Source organism: Papio anubis, chromosome 18, assembly GCF_008728515.1.
Source record: "Papio anubis isolate 15944 chromosome 18, Panubis1.0, whole genome shotgun sequence".
Classification (NCBI taxonomy): domain Eukaryota; kingdom Metazoa; phylum Chordata; class Mammalia; order Primates; family Cercopithecidae; genus Papio; species Papio anubis.
Window position 1 is genome coordinate 5,125,899 of NC_044993.1, and position 17,170 is coordinate 5,143,068.

At 47.8% G+C, this 17,170-nt stretch overlaps 1 protein-coding gene across 2 annotated transcripts in view; it reads right to left on the reverse strand.

Moving 5' to 3' along the window:
- CRISPLD2 (cysteine rich secretory protein LCCL domain containing 2) overlaps window positions 1-17,170 on the reverse strand; it is an 88,333-nt gene that overhangs the window by 21,177 nt on the left and 49,986 nt on the right. For both annotated transcript variants that reach the window (XM_031658049.1, XM_003917259.3), the window contains exons 9-13: window positions 15,396-15,462; window positions 14,782-14,912; window positions 13,954-13,997; window positions 11,297-11,369; window positions 8,245-8,320 (exon numbers count right to left, since the gene is read on the reverse strand). In XM_031658049.1, the coding sequence (XP_031513909.1) occupies window positions 8,245-8,320; window positions 11,297-11,369; window positions 13,954-13,997; window positions 14,782-14,912; window positions 15,396-15,462 (391 nt within the window). The remainder of the gene's footprint in view (window positions 1-8,244; window positions 8,321-11,296; window positions 11,370-13,953; window positions 13,998-14,781; window positions 14,913-15,395; window positions 15,463-17,170) is intronic.

Below are 17,170 nucleotides of genomic sequence, written 5' to 3' on the forward strand. Positions count from 1 at the left end.
CAAGGAGTTCAATTTCTGGGTGATAAAACCTGCCAGGCTCAAGGGAGCCTCCCACCTCAGCCTCGCCAGTAGCTGGGACGACAGTTGTGTACCACAACACCTGGCTAACTTTTAAAAGTTATTTGTAGGGACAAGGTCTCGCTGTGTTGCTCACGTTGGTCCTGAACTCCTGGGTTCAAGCAATCCTCCTGCCTTGGCCTCTCAAAGTGCTGGGATGACAGGCATGAGCCATTGCACCCGGCCCCATTGCTGGTTTTGAAGATGGAATAAGAGGCCATGAGCCAAGGAATGCAGGTGGCCTCTAGAAGCCGGAAAAGGCAAGAAAACGGATTCTCCTTTGAAGCCTCTAGAAGGAACCAGCTCTGTTGCCACCTTGATTTTACCCTGGTGACACCCACATTGGACTTCTGGCCTCCAGAACTGTAAAGATAATAAACCTGGGTTTCTTTAAGCCACCACGTCTGTGGTGATTTATTCTAACAGTAATAGGAACCGAACAGCTTCTAACCACTGTCCACAAAAATGTCCCCACTGTGGGTAGATCTAGTGATCTGATTTATGAAGTCCCTTAAGTTTGATGACTTCAAATTTATCTATCTATCTATCTATCTATCTATCTATCTATCTATCTATCTATCTATTGAGATGGAGTTTCACTCTTATTGCCCAGGCTGGAGTGCAATGGTGCAATCTCAGCTTACTGCAGCCTCTGCCTCCTGGGTTCAAGTGATTCTTCTGCCTCAGTCTCTTAAGTAGCTGGGATTACAGGCATACACCACCATGCCCGGCTATTGTATTTTTAGTAGAGACAGGGTTTCTCCATGTTGGTCAGGCTGGTCTCAAACTCCTGACCTCAGGTGATCCACCCGCCTCGGCCTCCCAAAGTAATGGGATTACAGGCGTGAGCCGCCGCGCCCGGCCTGACTTCAAATTTATAGGAAATAGAATCTCCAGGAGAATGGCACCATGGATGTCTGGACAACAGGCTCACCCAGGCTCATGGACTCGCCTGATCAGTCCCCCGCAGCAACTTGCTAATTTAAGGAAAGATGAAAAGCCGGACCCGTTGTCTACAGAGCAGGAAGACAGACTCCAGTCTTGCCTCCATTCACAACCGAGTGACGTCACGGCCGTGGCTGTCAGGGGACTGAGCCCCCAGGCACTCTGTGCGTCAAGGGTGGGGAGGTGAACGGTGCAGGCTCCCGTGTTCTGTCCTCCCCGCGTGTGTAGTGTGCAGACAGAAGCCACCACCAGCAGGTTTGAGCCTGAAAGCTTAACATCCAGCAATGGGTCACTCAGCCGGAGGGCAGGGCTGGGCTCTGTCACCTCTGAAACCCTCCCCTCTGCACAGTACCCGACCCCAGGGGTCATCAGGGAGAAGATGAAGTCCCAGCCACTGGTTCACCAAGCTGGCACCTCCTTCAAGAAAAGAGCAAGACATGGTGGAGAAGATGAAGCTGGGATGATTTCATTTATAGGAGGCATCCAAAGAAGTCAAATTCATGGAGACAGAAAGTACAGGGGCTGGCGGAGGGGAAGTAGGAAATTGCAGTTCAGTGGGTGCAGAGTTCCAGATTTGCAAGAAGAAACAGTTCCGGAGGTCTAACCCATTACAATGTGAATATGCTTAATACAACTAAGCTGTGCACTTAAAAATGGTTAAGTGGGTAAGTTTTATGTTACATATTTTTTTGGGGGGGAGGCAGGGTCTCACTTTGTCACTCAGGCTGGAGTGCAGTGATACCATCTGGGCTCAGCAGAGCTTTGACCTCCCGGGCTCAAGTGATCCTCCCACCTCAGCTTCCCACGTAGCTGGGACTGCAGGCACGCACCACCACGCCTGACTAATTTTTCCATTTTCTTTAGAGATAGGGTTTCACCATGTTGCTCAGGCTGGTCTCAAACTCCTGGCCTCAAACGATCCTCCCACCTTGGCCTCTCAAAATGCCAGGATTACAGGTGTGAGCCATTGCTCGGCTTATGTTGTATTTTTTTTTAACTACAACAGAGAAGGGAGTGGGGAGCTAAACCCAAGCTCGGGGAGCCTTTGTAGAAATAATCAGTGACCCCTCGATAGAGGCCAGACCACCACCGTCCCCAGCACAATCTCATAGCTCCTTTGTCCCCTGTCCTTACCACTGTCCTCGGCCCATTTGGGGGCCCCGGAAGCATTGCTAAGGCCAAAGAGAGCCTGTGTCTCAGGATCCACTGTAAAAGGACAGTTTGTCTGGAAAATGCACCCTGAGCTGCCCTTTGAATGTGACAAACACCACAATCTAGCAGGTTCCAGGCATGAGGGAATGAACAGAGGTGGACTCTTTGAAAATACCAGTTTGGCCAGGTGCGGTGGCTCACACCTGTAATCCCAGGACTTTGGGAGGCCCAGGCAGGCAGATCACCTGAGGTCAGGAGTTCGAGACCAGCCTGGCCAACATGGCAAAACCCTGTCTCTTTTATTTTTATTTTATTTTATTTTCATTTTTTGAGACGGAGTCTCGCTCTGTCGCCCAGGCTGGAGTGCAGTGGCCGGATCTCAGCTCACTGCAAGCTCCGCCTCCTGGGTTTATGCCATTCTCCTGCCTTAGCCTCCCGAGTAGCTGGGACTACAGGCACCCGCCACCACGCCCAGCTAGTTTTTTGTACTTTTTAGTAGAGACGGGGTTTCACCGTGTTAGCCAGGATGGTCTCGATCTCGTGATCCGCCCGTCTCGGCCTCCCAAAGTGCTGGGATTACAGGCTTGAGCCACTGCACCCGGCCTGTCTCTTTTAAAAATACAAAAATTAGCCGGGCATGGATCAAGACGAGCCTGGACAACATAGCGAGACCTGGTCTCTACAAAAAAATTTAAAAAATTAGTCAGGCGTCATGGCACATGCCTGTAGTTCCAGCTACATGGGTGACTGAGGTGGGAGGAATGCTTGAGCCCAGGAGGTTGAGGCTGCAGTGGGCTGCGATGGCACCACTGCACTCCAGCCTGTGCGACAGAGCTCGAGACCCCATCTCAAAAAAAAAAAAAAAGAGTGGATCCAGCATTCCCACATGAACAGTCATAGGCCTATTCAGAAAAACAAAAAACAAAAGAGAAAAGTGGAGCCAACACACACATTCATATCAAAGACCTGAAGAGTGGATTTCCTGCTTTCCAGGATTCGTTTACTGAGTAACTGAAGGCCACTTTCTAAAAACCCTGTGCTAACATGTCTTCATTTTCTTCAATAACTAAACTAAACTAAACGGATGAGGGTGGGGTTTCTTAGCCCAAAGCGGGGTCCTGGGTATCTGGGAGGCCCTGGAGTTGCAGGCAGAAGGCTGTGAACTGGCAGGGGCTGGTGTTAGCACAGGGCATGGGAAACCCCTCAGCCCTGGGCAAACCGGGGTGGCCAGCCTCCCTGCCTGAACCTGGACGCATTTTCCCCCTTCAGAGGAAAGATCCGCAACTTCTTAATTCTCAGAGAGCTCTGTGCCGGCTAAGGACTAAGGAGCAATAACTTTGCATCCAACTCAAAGAGAAGCGAGGAGACTTGAAGATGAAGTGACCATTTTAGAATTCCTCTCAAAAGGGGCAAGTTTGGTAAGTGAACACAATCAGGCTCATTGTTCTTTACAGCAGGCGGAGTCTTTGGTGCTTGGATAAGTTCTCATACTTGTGCAGGTTTCAGAATCCACCCCCGCCCCTACCCGAGGGTTGGAGCAGATTTCTAGGCCCCGCTCTCAGCATTCAGGATCAGTGGTTGAGTGGAGCCAGAGAATTTGCATTTCCAACAACAACAACAAGATGAAATAAGGCCTCCAGGCTCTCTGTCTCTCTGAGCATTGCTCACACTGCCAACGGCTGCAGCACCAGGAGCGAGGCCCGGGCTGTTTCCCAATGGAACGCCAGGAGGGACCCATCCCTTCGGTGTCGCAAGCTCAACCTCTAAAAGCCCTGGCGGGGGAGGGGCACCCTCCTGGCTGAGACTTGCCAAGAGGTTCTGGTAGCAGCCCCAGAGGCGGCGCTTTGACTCAGTCCCTGGAGGATTTCTGGACACAAAAGTGACACAAAGTTTTCTGTGATAACATCAAGCCGCAGGGCATCAGTATGAAAAGCTCACACCCATGGCGGGATCTTTCTCACGCCACAGGCCCTGTTATCAACAGGCACGTCTCCCACGCAAACACCTTTCCTTTCTCCCTTCCTTCCTCCCACACCTCTCCTCTCAGCAGGCTTCAGTAAACGGGACAAGGTGTCCAATTCCTTTTCTCAGGGCCTGTTGCAACAGGAATACCTGAGTATTTATTAACGATTGATATCCATGAGGTTGGTAACCAATCCTGCACCCAGCGCTTGCTGGCTGTGTGACCTGGGATGACCTGTGTGAACCCCAGAGCCCCTCCTTTCTCCATATAAAGCAGATCAGGTCACATCTTCACGCGTCTTTGTTTTAAGCATTTCACATGCGTTGACACAGTGATCCCAACAACTCTACCAGTTAGGTGTTACCATTATCATTCCCTTTCAACAGACAGGCAGACTGAGGGGCGGGGGGCTCGCACCTTGCCCCAAATCACTCAGCTGATAAAGATCAGAGGCGGGACTGCCGCGTGGAGCCATGGAGCCGAAATCTGTCCACTGTCCTACATAGGGTGATGACAGTGAGGAAGAAGAGGGCTCCTGTGAAGATTAAAGAAGGGCTGAGCGCGGTGGCTCACGCCTGTAAGCCCAGCACTTTGGGAGGCAAAGGCAGGCAGATCACTTGAGGTCAGCAGTTCGAGACCAGCCTGGCCAACATGGAGAAACCCCGTCTCTACTAAAAATACAAAGATTAGCTTGGTGTGGTGGTGCACGCCTGTAATCCCAGCTACTTGGGAGGCTGGGGCAGGAGAATTGCTTGAACCCAGGAGGCGGAGGTTGCAGTGAGCCGAGGTCACGCCACTGCACTCCAGCCTGGGTGACAGAGAGTGAGACTCTGTATCAAAAAAAAAAAAAAAAAAAACGATTAAATAAGACCCCAGGCTTAACGCAGGATGGCACACAGCACATGCTTAGTAGGTGTCAGTCAAGACAAATGCCACCGCCATGATTGCCATAGTCACCACCGCCAGAACAGAAAACTCCCAAGGGCTTGTCCTCGCCAGCCCAGTGGTCCTCAACATGCAGTTCCAGACCAGCAGGGTCGCCTGGGAACTTGTTGGAAATGCAGATTCTCTGGCTTCACCCAGCCCCACTGATCCTGAACGATTCCAGGGCGAGGCCTGGAAATCTGCTCCAGCCCTCAGGGAGGCGTGGGGGTGGATTCTGATACGTGCACAAGTGTGAGAACGTATCCAAGCACCAAGGAGGACGGGGAGGACAGAAGACTGAGGTTCAGAGGAGGGGAAAGGTTGCCCGGCTTCCCACAACTGGCAAATGTCACCGCCGTGGGCTCGGCTCCCTGGGCCACACCCTGATGCTTCTGTCTGCAGCTCGCCACACAGCGAGGGGTCTGCCAGGAAATGCAGTCCTGGTGAACAGGCGGGAGCCACAGGCAGGAACAGGCCCTTTGAAGGTCTGGAGGCAGCTCTCCCAAAATCAATCCCATAGCTAAACAGACATTTTCCAAAAGCCATCATCATTTCCCAGAATACAGTGACCTAGAAACTAAGGCCAGAAAAGAACCTCTCATACGGAGGAGGCTTTCTTCCTTCCCTCCTTGTCTCCTTCCCTCTTCCCTGCTTCATTCTTTCTTCCTTTTTTAAGAGCTGTTTAAGTACTGACTACTGCACTATCTTCATTGATTTATTCCTCCAACAAACAATGATGGTGTCAAGCCCTGTCATGAGCACTGTGGTCCCAAAACCTCAAAATCCTAGTGACACTTGTTCTTGAAGACTGCACGTAGCTCTTCACCCTCATGCCTGTTCATATTGGTGTAACTATGAATGCAGGTAACATTAAGCAAGGCAAGATAGACTAGGGAAAAAGCAGAGTCGAAAGCCGGACACATCTTCATCTGTTTGTCATCTTTGCCACATGCTTACTGCGTGGATTTGGACAAGTTATGATGAGCCTTGTTTTCTTCTGACAGGGATAAGGATAAAGATACCTAGAAATGGTGTTTTTAAAGGACCTAAAACATAGTATGTGTTGAATAAAAAGTAGCCTTCTGGCTGGCTGCAGTGGCTCATGCAGGTAATCCCAGCACTTTGGGAGGCCAAGGCGGGTAGATCACCTGAGGTCAGGAGTTCGAGACCAGCCTGGCCAACATGGTGAAACCCCATCTCTACTAAAAATACAAAAATGAGCTGGGTGTGGTGGCAGGCGCCTGTAATCCCAGCTACTCGGGAGGCAGAGGCAGGAGAATCGCTTGAACCTGGGAGGTTGCAGTGAGCTGAGATTGTGCCATTGCACTCCAGCCTGGGCGACAGGGGCAAAACTGTCTCAAAGAAAAAAAAAAAAAAAACAACTAGCCTTCTATTGTTGCAAATATCCATTAAGTTCTTGCATTTCTTTTCTTTTTTTTTTTTTTTTTGCTTTATAGGTTTAGCTGCTATATTGTTTGGTGTGTATAATTTTTATTCCTTTTCCAGTAAACTGTATCTTTTGTGCCATTGTGTAACATTACTTTATCTCATTCAGTACATTTAACTTTAAATTCCACTTTTTCAGAGAGGAATATTGGCACTCTTGCTTTTCATGTGTTTGTTTGTATTTGACTGGGATAGCTTTGCCCAGCTCTTTATTTTTATATCCTTTGAAAACCTCAGACTGTCTCTTAATGGTAGAATTTGGTTCAAACATTTGGTGTAATAATCGACATATATTATTTTACTCCTTCATAAAAATTCTAACTCTTATAACTCAATTTTAGCTGAATCACTTTCAAGAAGGAAAAAAGACCCATTTAAAGAGGAAAGAAAAAAGAAAGGGGGAAAACGCTTAGTCATGAAGCCTGCTCTGACCTTACAGAGCCCAGTGACCTCATATTTACAGGAATCTGGAACAAATTAATGCGGACAGAGGCAAAGATGGTGGTGGGGAGGCGGGGGAGAGCTGTAAAGGAGGGGATGATGACAAGCAGCTGAGTAAAGCACTATCTGCAGGCCGGGTGCAGTGGCTCACCCCTATAATCCCAGCACTTTGGGAGGCCAAGGAGGGAGGATCGCTCGAGCCCAGGAGTTTGAGATCAGCCTGGGCAACATAGTGAGACCCTGTCTCTATTCAGAAAATAAAAAAATAAAAAACATTAGCTAGAGATGAATGATGCTGCCCTAATTACGGAATTTTAGATCTAGAAGATTCCCTGGATTTGATAATCCCAGTTCTGGGCCATTCAACCACAAGGAAACAGCTTGGCAAGATCACACAGCCTGCTGGCAGCAGAACTGGGACCACAATCACATCGTCTGTGTCACCATGTCCCCAAACCCTGGACAACCAGAGGGAACAGACTATGTTCTGCAGGATTCACCTAAGAAAAACCAGGCTAAAGCTCCCTGGTTAAAATTCGGAGGGAAAGAATAGAGGAAGAGATTCGTATAACAAGAGTGCTATTAACAAGTAGTAAATTAGGGTAGTCTGTATTATCTTCTTTGTGCTTTTGGCTAGGTGTGTGCATAACCGAGAAGAAATACAGTGTGTGGACCAGTTTCTATAAATGCATCCAGAGAGCTGGGAAGATGACTAAATAGCTGGAAAAATGAACTATCTGAAGCATGAGAGCCTTCAAACTATGAAAACATTTGAGTAAGGCCAGGCACTCCTGAATCTACATTCGTGAGGACAGGTAGGTGGAAGCACTACTATCTCTAGAAATGGGGAAATGGGGGCAATGTTTGCAGAAATGAATGATCGAAACTTAGCTAAGGGGTTGGCTGGCTGCGGTGACTCACGCCTGGAATCCCAGTGCTTTGGGAAGCAGAGGTGGGCGGGTCATCTGAGGTCGGGAGTTCAAAACCAGCCTGGCCTACATGGTGAAACCCTGTCTCTACTAAAAATACAAAAATTAGCCAGGCGTGGTGGTGCACTGTGTAACCCCAGTTACTTGGGAGGCTGAGGTACGGGAATCATTTGAACCCGGGAGGCAGAGGTTACAGTGAGCCAAGATTACTCCACTGCACTCCAGCCTGGGCAACAGAGTGAGACTCCGTCTCTAAATAAATAAATAAATTAATTAATTTAGCTAAGAGGCACTGGAATAAAGTCTCAAGTATCCAGATTTTGGAGCCTGCATGTTGAGGTCTTAACAGGCTTTGAGAGACAGTTGTTGCAAATGCATCCTACTCACATCTGCGTAGATGTTGGTTCCAAACACTGGAGCCCAGTAGGAAGGCTCGTCTTTGCAGCGCGCCGGACAACGGACTCTGGAAAACAGGAAGCATTTATGTGATGGGTCTGAGCACAGAAAACCAAACTTCTTAAGCTGGCTCTCTTTATTTGAATTCCAAGATTTAAGCTCTTAGATGAAAGGAAACCGCCACACAGTTTTCCTCATTAGGAAAAAAACAATACTTCCCCCCTCAGCGGAGGTAAAGATATTAATATCTTTGCTTCTCTTACACAGTGTAGATAGAATTTTTAAAAACACACACACATCCACGAAAGACATGCACAAACAAAAAGGTAAAGGGAAGAAACATCTAAGAGAGAAGAGTGTGGAATTGTGAGGCCGCCCCTCCCATTCTTGGGTGTTGACCAGTTCATACTGTGGGTACATTACGGAGATTAGCATCGAGAGACTTTTTCTAAGGCCGCTTCCCTGTGTGGAGGAGGAAAGGGTGGAGGGCCCTCACCTCAGTGAGTCACAGAATATTCCAAGGATGGGGCACTGATAACCTGCGGTGGAAGGGGTTAGATCACTCTGTGTCAGTCCCCACAGATGCTCCAGGGGATGAGGAAATGAGTGACTCCTGGGTGGTTTTACAAACTCAAGCTGGGAAACAGCACAGGCTTCACTTAAAAAAAGATCTTCTTTGTTTATCCGGAACAGTCCACCGTGGGCTGGAGCCCAGGGATCAAGAAACCAAAATGGCAGCTGGAAGCCATAGGGCCCCAGATGGACAGGATTATGGGAAGGAAGAAGGCCTGGCAAAGGGACTGAGAAGTTGAAACAGTTCTTAGGGGCGGGGAAGGGAAATGAGTGGGTAGAGAGAAAGGGTGTGTGTGTGGATTTAAAAAAAAAAAAAAAAAAAAGGCCAGGCGTGGTGGCTGACAACTGTAACGCCAGCACTTTGGAAGGCCGAGGCAGGCGGATCACCTAAGGTCGGGAGTTCGAGACCAGCCTGGCCAACATGGGGAAACCCTATCTCTACTAAAAACACAAAATTAGCCAGGCGTGGTGGTGCAGGCCTGTAATCCCAGCTACTAGGGAGGCTGAGGCAGGAGAATGGCTTGAACCTGGGAGGCAGAGGTTGCAGTGAGCCAAGATCGCGCCACTGCACTCCAGCCTGGGCAACAAGAGCAAAACTTGGTCTCAAACACAAAGAAAAAAAAAAAAAAAAGAATTGGAGAGAGTCTAAGAACATTCTCCATTCTCTCCTACTTCTTCTTTTGGAATGGCAGGTCAGAAATTAACATTTTGGATACTGTACTCTGTCAAGTTTTTCTGTTTGTATTTTCTGAAATTCTTTCCTTCTGCTTCTTTCTAATATTCAGGGAAAATCTACTAAAAGGCTGTTATCCCCACTCGAACATTCAAGGGCGATCAAGACGGTGGTGCAGAGGCAGCGGAGGCCCAGACAAAGGCTGAAGTGGGGTGGTGGCCGAGGGAAAGGAGTCTGGGCCCCTCCCAACCATTGCCCTCCCAGGCCTTTCACTGCTCAGACCCTGGCGTCACCGCGTATTGTCCCTTGGAGAATCCACAGGTCTCCAGCCCAGTATAAGGGCTCATGAAGGCCACACCACCCAACCTCCAGGGCAGATGTCTTCATCCTCAGAGCATTTCAACCCCGGGTCCTGGGACTCTCATTCTATTTCTGGTTTTACAATGGAGCTAAGTCAGAAAGTGTGCTCTGTTTGAAGGGCAGCTTAGCATTACAGATGTATTATATGATCTGAACCCTGGGGAACATCTACAAAGTGGAGACATCCCGTGGCCTTTTCCATCTGAGAAGGCGCCTCAGCCCATTCAAATGAGAGGATGTTTCCTCTGTGTTCCCTTCCCAAGAGGATCGACCAGGAACTTCAGTGACAGGTGTTGCCAGGACACCCTTTATTTTATGCTGGGAGGCATCATCCTCCACGGATCAGTCATTTGGGGTTAGCTGCCTGTAGAACTGATTCCCGGGACGAACCCGTTGTCACGTATCCACAGAATGGAATGCTGCATAAGGATTTGAAAGAATAAACACACACACTCCACAACACGGCTGAGTCTCCAACACATGACACAGACTGAAAGAAGCCACAGACACCCAGGACCACACCCCACCATGGCGCCATAATTTTGCTGAAAAAGCAAAATCAGAGCAACAGAAAGAAGCTCCCTGGTGGCAGGGGTGTGGCTGGGAGGTGGAGGGAGAAGGACTGACCACCAGGGCAGTAATGACATGGGGTGGTGATAGTGTCCTCCGCTTTGATGGATGGTCGTCGTGACCCTGTATGCCTTGGCCAAAACACATCGTGTACTTCTTTTTTTTTTGAGACGGAGTCTCCCTCTGTCACCCAGGCTGGAGTGCAGTGGCCGGATCTCAGCTCACTGCAAGCTCCGCCTCCCGGGTTTACGCCATTCTCCTGCCTCAGCCTCCCGAGTAGCTGGGACTACAGGTGCCCGCCACCTCGCCCGGTTAGTTTTTTGTATTTTTTTTTAGTAGAGACGGGGTTTTACTGTGTTAGCCACGATGGTCTCGATCTCCTGACCTCGTGATCCGCCCGTCTCGGCCTCCCAAAGTGCTGGGATTACAGGCTTGAGCCACCGTGCCCGGCCCACATCGTGTACTTCTAATGGGTGGATGGTATCATGTACCTCAATAAAGCCGATTTTTTATTTTTATTTTATTTATTTTGGGACAGAGTTTCACTCTTGTCACCCAGGCTGGAGGACAATGATGTGATCTCAGCTCATTGCAACCTCCGCCTCCCGGGTTCAAGCAATTCTCCTGCTTCAGCTTCCCGAGTAGGTGGGATTACAGGCACCCACCACCATGGCTAATTTTTTCTAATTTAGTAGAAATGGGGTTTCACCATGTTGGCCAGGCTGGTCACCAACTCCTAGCCTCAACTGATCCACCTGCCTCGGCCTCCCAAAGTGCTGGGATTACAGGTATAAGCCACCTCACCCAACCTAAAAAGCTACATCTAACATCATGCATAGAAAAGATGACAGATCAGGTCCGCCTTACCTTGGGCAGTGAGTTGCTGGCTTTTCAAAAGGGCACAGCTGAGCAACGGTGGTGTAGCAGTCCAAATCCTGCACTGTGAAGAGAAGCAAGGGGGAAAGGGTCAGGTCCCAGCATGCCTGGGCCTCAGGCTACGGGGCTGTGAAATGGGCCACTAGACTACCAGGGCCTATGGGTTCCCTGGGCCCTTGAACAGACCTGGGACTAGGACCCAGCAGGCTCCTCGTACCCCACCGAGGGGTACTCAAGAGATGAGACCAAACCCATGGCCTGCGTGTGTCTGCGGGTTGAGGGTGTTGTCACCCCCAGTGGTTTCTCTGTGGGGCTGGTGGTGCTTTTCATCTGAATGGTGACTGTCTTATTTGGAAACTTTTCCTGACTTGATCACCTTTGCTCCTCATAGTAGGTGTTATTCTGAGTACGCAGATGAGGAAATGGAAGCCCAGAGAGCTGGGAGTGCCTCTAGAGGCCTCCCAGGACTGAGGTGGGAGCCCAGGTTTCCGGTGCCTGCTCTAGAGCTCTTGCTGACATGCCACCCACCTCCTGCTGTTAGTCAAGGCACATTCATCCCTGCGGAGGGGCGAGGGTTTTTTTTTTTTTTCAAGGTCATTTGTTGTGTTTAAACAACAGAGGTAAGGAAACAGTTCTAATACTGGCCACCTGTGATCTTTGACAGCATGTCTTTATTTAGTCCAGGGCTAGGTAAACTTTTTCTTTTTCTTTTTTTCTTTGAGACAGAATTTTGCTCTTTTTGCCCAGGCTGTAGTACAATGGCACGATCTTGGCTCACTCCCACCTGTAATCCTAGCACTTTGGGAGGTTGAGGCGAGTGGATCACCTGAGGTCAGGAGTTCAAGACCAGTCTGGCCAACATGGCGAAACCCTGTCTCTACTTAAAAAAAAAAAAAAAAAAAAAATTAGCCAGGCATGGTGGCAGACACCTGTAATCCTAGCTACTCAGGAGGCTGAGGCAGGAGAATTGCTTGAACACATGAGGAGGAGGTTGGAGTGAGCTGAGATTGCACCACGGCACTCTAGCCTGGGTGACAGAGCAAGACTTTGTCTCAAAAAAAAAAAAAAAAAAAAGCAAGGGTGTCCAGTCTTTTGGCTTCCCTGGGCCACACTGGAGAAAGAATTGTCTCGGGCTACACATAAAATACACTAACACTAATGATAGCTGATGAGCTACAAAAAAAAGGTCCATGCATAAATCTCATGTTTACAAATTTGTGTTGGGCCATATTCAGAGTCATCCAGGGCCACATGCAGCTGATGGGTTGTGGGTTGGACAAGCTTGATTTAAAGGCACAGAAATACATTACACACACACACACACACACACACACATATATATATATATATATATTTTTTTTTGAGACAGAGTCTTGCTCTGTCACCCAGGCTGGAGGAGGAGTCTAGTGGCATGATCATGACTCACTGCAGCCTCGAGCTTCCAGGCTCAAGCAACCCTCCCATCTCAGACTCAGAAGTAGCTGAGATACAGGTGTGTGCCACCCTGCCCAGCTAATTTTGTGTATTTTTTGTAGAGACGGGGTCTTACTGTGTTGCCAGGGCTGGTCTCAAACTCCTGAGCTCAAGCAATCCTCCCGCCTCAGCCTCCCAAAGTGCTGAGATTACAGGTATGAGCTACTACATCAGCCAGACACATAATTACTTAAGAAAAAAATTAGGTTACCAAATTGTATGTAACTCCATTTCAAGTTTTAAAAGTCATCAACGTATATATTACCAATGTACATACTTCTAATACATAGAGAAAACAAACTGAAATATTTGCCAAAGTGTTCACCATGGTTATCTCTGGCTGCTGGAATTTAGGTCATCATTACAAAAAAAAAAGTTCCACTCCATGTTTAAATTATCTGGAATAAACAGGCATTCTTTTTGCAATAAGAAAAAAAGCTACTACATATTTTAATAAAGATATCTAACTAGAACTTTTGCATGGAGGGCAAATGATAAGAGTTGCTGTCCCAAAACAATGGCATGGTCTGCTGGCAGAGCTCCGGGGAGGAAGCTGGAATGGCTCCTACATCCCTGCTTGCCTGAGATCATTTTAGTCAAGGGCGCCATGTGGGCAGCTATGACCCATCCGCTCACTTCTGGTTGGAGCGTGCTCACCCATCGTGCATCCCACCTTCCAAATGAATATACACTGAGCAATGTAAAAAGCTGGGCCAGAGACGGCAAGTAAGTGCCACACACTTCCCTTTACCTCCTTCTCTTGTCCATGGCAGACATTACTAGTCTATCAAGCTCTGTTTTCCACTGAGCTCAGATGGAGGCCTCAGAATCCTTCTTAACACTACACTCCAGGTAGCCATTACCAATGGACAGAAAGTGGCACTCCTAGTGAAACCTCTCAGCCACTCTAGCCCCAGGTGTCAGTATGTCTGTGACATTCAGCTGGCAACCTCAGCCCTGTGTTTCTGGTTCAGTGATCTCGGGCCAATTTCAAGTCCAGATATTCTTAGAAGCTGGTTAAAGAAATGACATCTTGAAAAAGCCTTGACAATGATGAGAACCATAATGTTCACAGGCAGGATAAACATTCTATCAGTGACTCAAGGAAGTGAAATTTCCACAAAAATCTGAGATAACCCAGGTATTATGGTTGCAAAAGAGACTGGCCAGCTTACCTTTCACTTTTGACACCATGAATGAGCTGGAAGGTTTGTATTTGCTGTTAAGAGAGAGAAAAAAAAAAGCCATTAGGTAAATGCAAATAGAATCGTTTCTACAAGTGAACATTTGCTCCTATACTTATCTTATTTGCAATCTTGACTTGACACTTTTCTACTTGTTTCCTATCGGCCTGAGAGCTCTTAGAATGTTCTAGAGCAGGGTATCTTAACTTTTTTTGTATCAAGGACTCCTCTGGTAGCCTGGTGAGGCCTATAGACCTCTTCTAAGAATAATGGTTTTCAAATATATAAGATAAATTTAATCTAAGCACAGCTGCAAAATAAACGAATTTTTAAAAGATAAATTTAAACATTATAAAGGAAGTTAGTTATTATATTAATATCATGATCAAATTATAAAACCACATTTGCATTAGAGTTAGAGCTGCGGGTTTGGTTTTTTTGTTTGTTTATTTTTTTGTTTTTTTGAGACAGAGTCTTGCTGTGTCGCCCAGGCTGGAGTGCAGTGACACTATCTTGGCTCACTGCAACCTCCGCCTCGGGCTCAAGTGGTTCTCCTGCCTCAGCCTCCTGAGAGTAGCTGGGATTACAGGTGTGTGCCACCATTCCTGGCTAAATTTTGTATTTTTAGTAGAGACGGAATTTCACCATGTTGGTCAGGCTGGTCTTGAACTCCTGACCTCAGGTGATCCACCTGCCTCGGCCTCCCGAAGTGCAGGTGTGAGCCACCACGCACAGCCTGTGTGATACTTTTCAAACTTTCAACAACACTATCATAAACAGGAAAGCCGTTTCACAGAGCCCCGATCACAAAGTAGTTACCTGAGGGACTGCACGCCATGTCTCTCGGACTTCACGAAGAAGGGGACCTTCCCGTTCCTGGTAATGTCCACCAGGCCTCCCTTGTCGTCCAGGACTCCGTAGTGGATGGCGGCGCGGCATATGCTGGACGACTAGCGGGAAGGGGAGGGAAGACCAGAGTCATATTCTCGACCTCTGTTAGCAAGTTTCACCAGAAATACCCAAACATTTGTCCTCAACTCACTAAAAGCCTGAAGGACAAGCCAAAACTCACCCTACTCCTGCCTCTCACCTCTGTCCATAACCACACATTTGTTCCTGGGGTTGCTTACCTTAAAAACTCATCCGAGTTGCTTTACAAACTAAGAACAGTGACAAATAGCCCCTTCTCCCCGCTTAGTCCGCTATGTGAATGCTCCGTCTAAGACGGAGACTGGCCTTCAGGAGGATCGGTCCCCGAAAGTGGCTTTGCTAGTTTGTAAGCCCATAAATATACACCCGCCCCAGTTCTAGAAATGCCAGGTTTGACTAAGGAGTGGAAAGAAAATTTTTTCCTACTAAAGCCAACCACCTGCTTTAAACATATGCAACGGGATCCCACACAAGCCATGGAGAGGAGGACTGGCCACACTCACGCTTTCATAGAACAGAGTTCCAAAGATCTTCGCCTTGTGGTTCAGGCAGCCTGCTGGGCACTGGTACCTGACAAAGAAGAAACAAAATGATGTTCAGAGATAAGCACGTTGATTACATCTCACAATGAGTTTATCATTTTTTCCATCGATAGCTCTATTGCTAAATATAGAAAAGCTTCATTTATGCGGATTCCATTGTTTCTGGAGAAGTCAGAGTTTACCCAGGCGCAGACTGAAGTTCATATTCACACAAGCACAATACAGTTGTCCCTCGGTATCCATGGGGGATTGGTTCCAGAACTTCCCTAGGATACCAAAGTCTGCAGATGCTTGAGTCCCTTATGTAAAGTGTCCTAGTATTTGCGTATAACCTTTGGTCTTTTCCCGTATGCTTTAAAGCATCTCTAGATTACTTATAATACCTACCACAAGGTAAATGCTATGTAGACAGTTGTTACACTGTATTGTTTTTAAAATTTGTACCAGTTTTTTATCATTGTATTGTAATACCATACACTTTAAAAATATATATTTTTGATCTGCAGTTGATTGAATCCGAGGTTGGTCGAATCGGAGGCTGGTTGAATCCACAGAAATAGCAGGTCAACCATAGTCTTTTTTTTTTTTTTCATTAAAAACAAACAAGGCCAGACGTGGTGGCTCACACCTGTAATCCCAGCACTTTGGGAGGCCAAGGCAGGCGGATCACGTGAGGTCAGGAGCTCGAGAGCAGCCTGGCCAACATGGCAAAACCCTGTCTGTACTAAAAATACAAAAATTAGCTGGGTGTAGTGACAGGTACCTGTAGTCCCAGCTACTTGGGAGGCTGAGGCAGGAAAATCACTTGAACCCGGGAGGCAGAGGTTGCAGTGAGCCAAGATTGTGCCACTGCACTCCAGCCTGGGCAACAGAGCAAGACTCAGTCTCAAAAAACAAACAAACAAAAAAACCCCAAGATAGTCTCACTCCATCACCCAGGCTGGAGTGCAGAAGAGCGATCACAGCTCACTGTACCCTAACTTCCTGGGCTCACGTGATCCTCCCACCTCAGTCTCCCAAGTAGCTGGGACTACAGGTATGTACAACAACACCCAGCTAATTTTGGGGGTTTTGCCATGTTGCCCAGGCTGGTTTTGAACTCCTGGGCTTGAGCAATTCACCCACCTTGGCCTCCCAAAGTGTTGAGGTTACAGGCACAAGCCACCATGCCTGGCCTGCAAGGATTTTTTAATAGGGTAAAACTCAGTGATGGTGCTGCTATTCATGGAAGTATAAATCACTCTGAAGTTTAAGAAAACCTTTAAGAAAGACTTAAAAACATTCATATCCATTAGCTCTTCAGTTTCCCTTGTAAATATATATTCCAAGCAAAAGTCAGAAAGCCAGACCTGCAAACGTATCTCAACTGTTTATTTATTTATTTATTCTTTTTTATTTTTGAGACAGAGTCTCGCTCTGTCACCCAGGCCAGAGTGCAATGGCGCAATCTTGGCTTATTGCAGCCTCTACCTCCCAGGTTCAAGCGATTCTTGTGCCTCAGCCTCCCGAGTAGCTGGGTCTATAGGGGTGTGCTACCATGTCCAGCTAATTTTTGTATTTTTAGTAGAGACGGGGTTTCACCAGTTGGCCAGGCTGGTCTCAAACTCTTGGCCGCAAGTGATGCACCCGCCTTGGCCTCCCAAAGTGCTGGGATTACAGGCATGAGCCACTGTGCCTGGCCCCAACTGTTTATAATTGTGAAAAGCTGGAAATAAGCCAGCAGGTAGCAAAGCGAT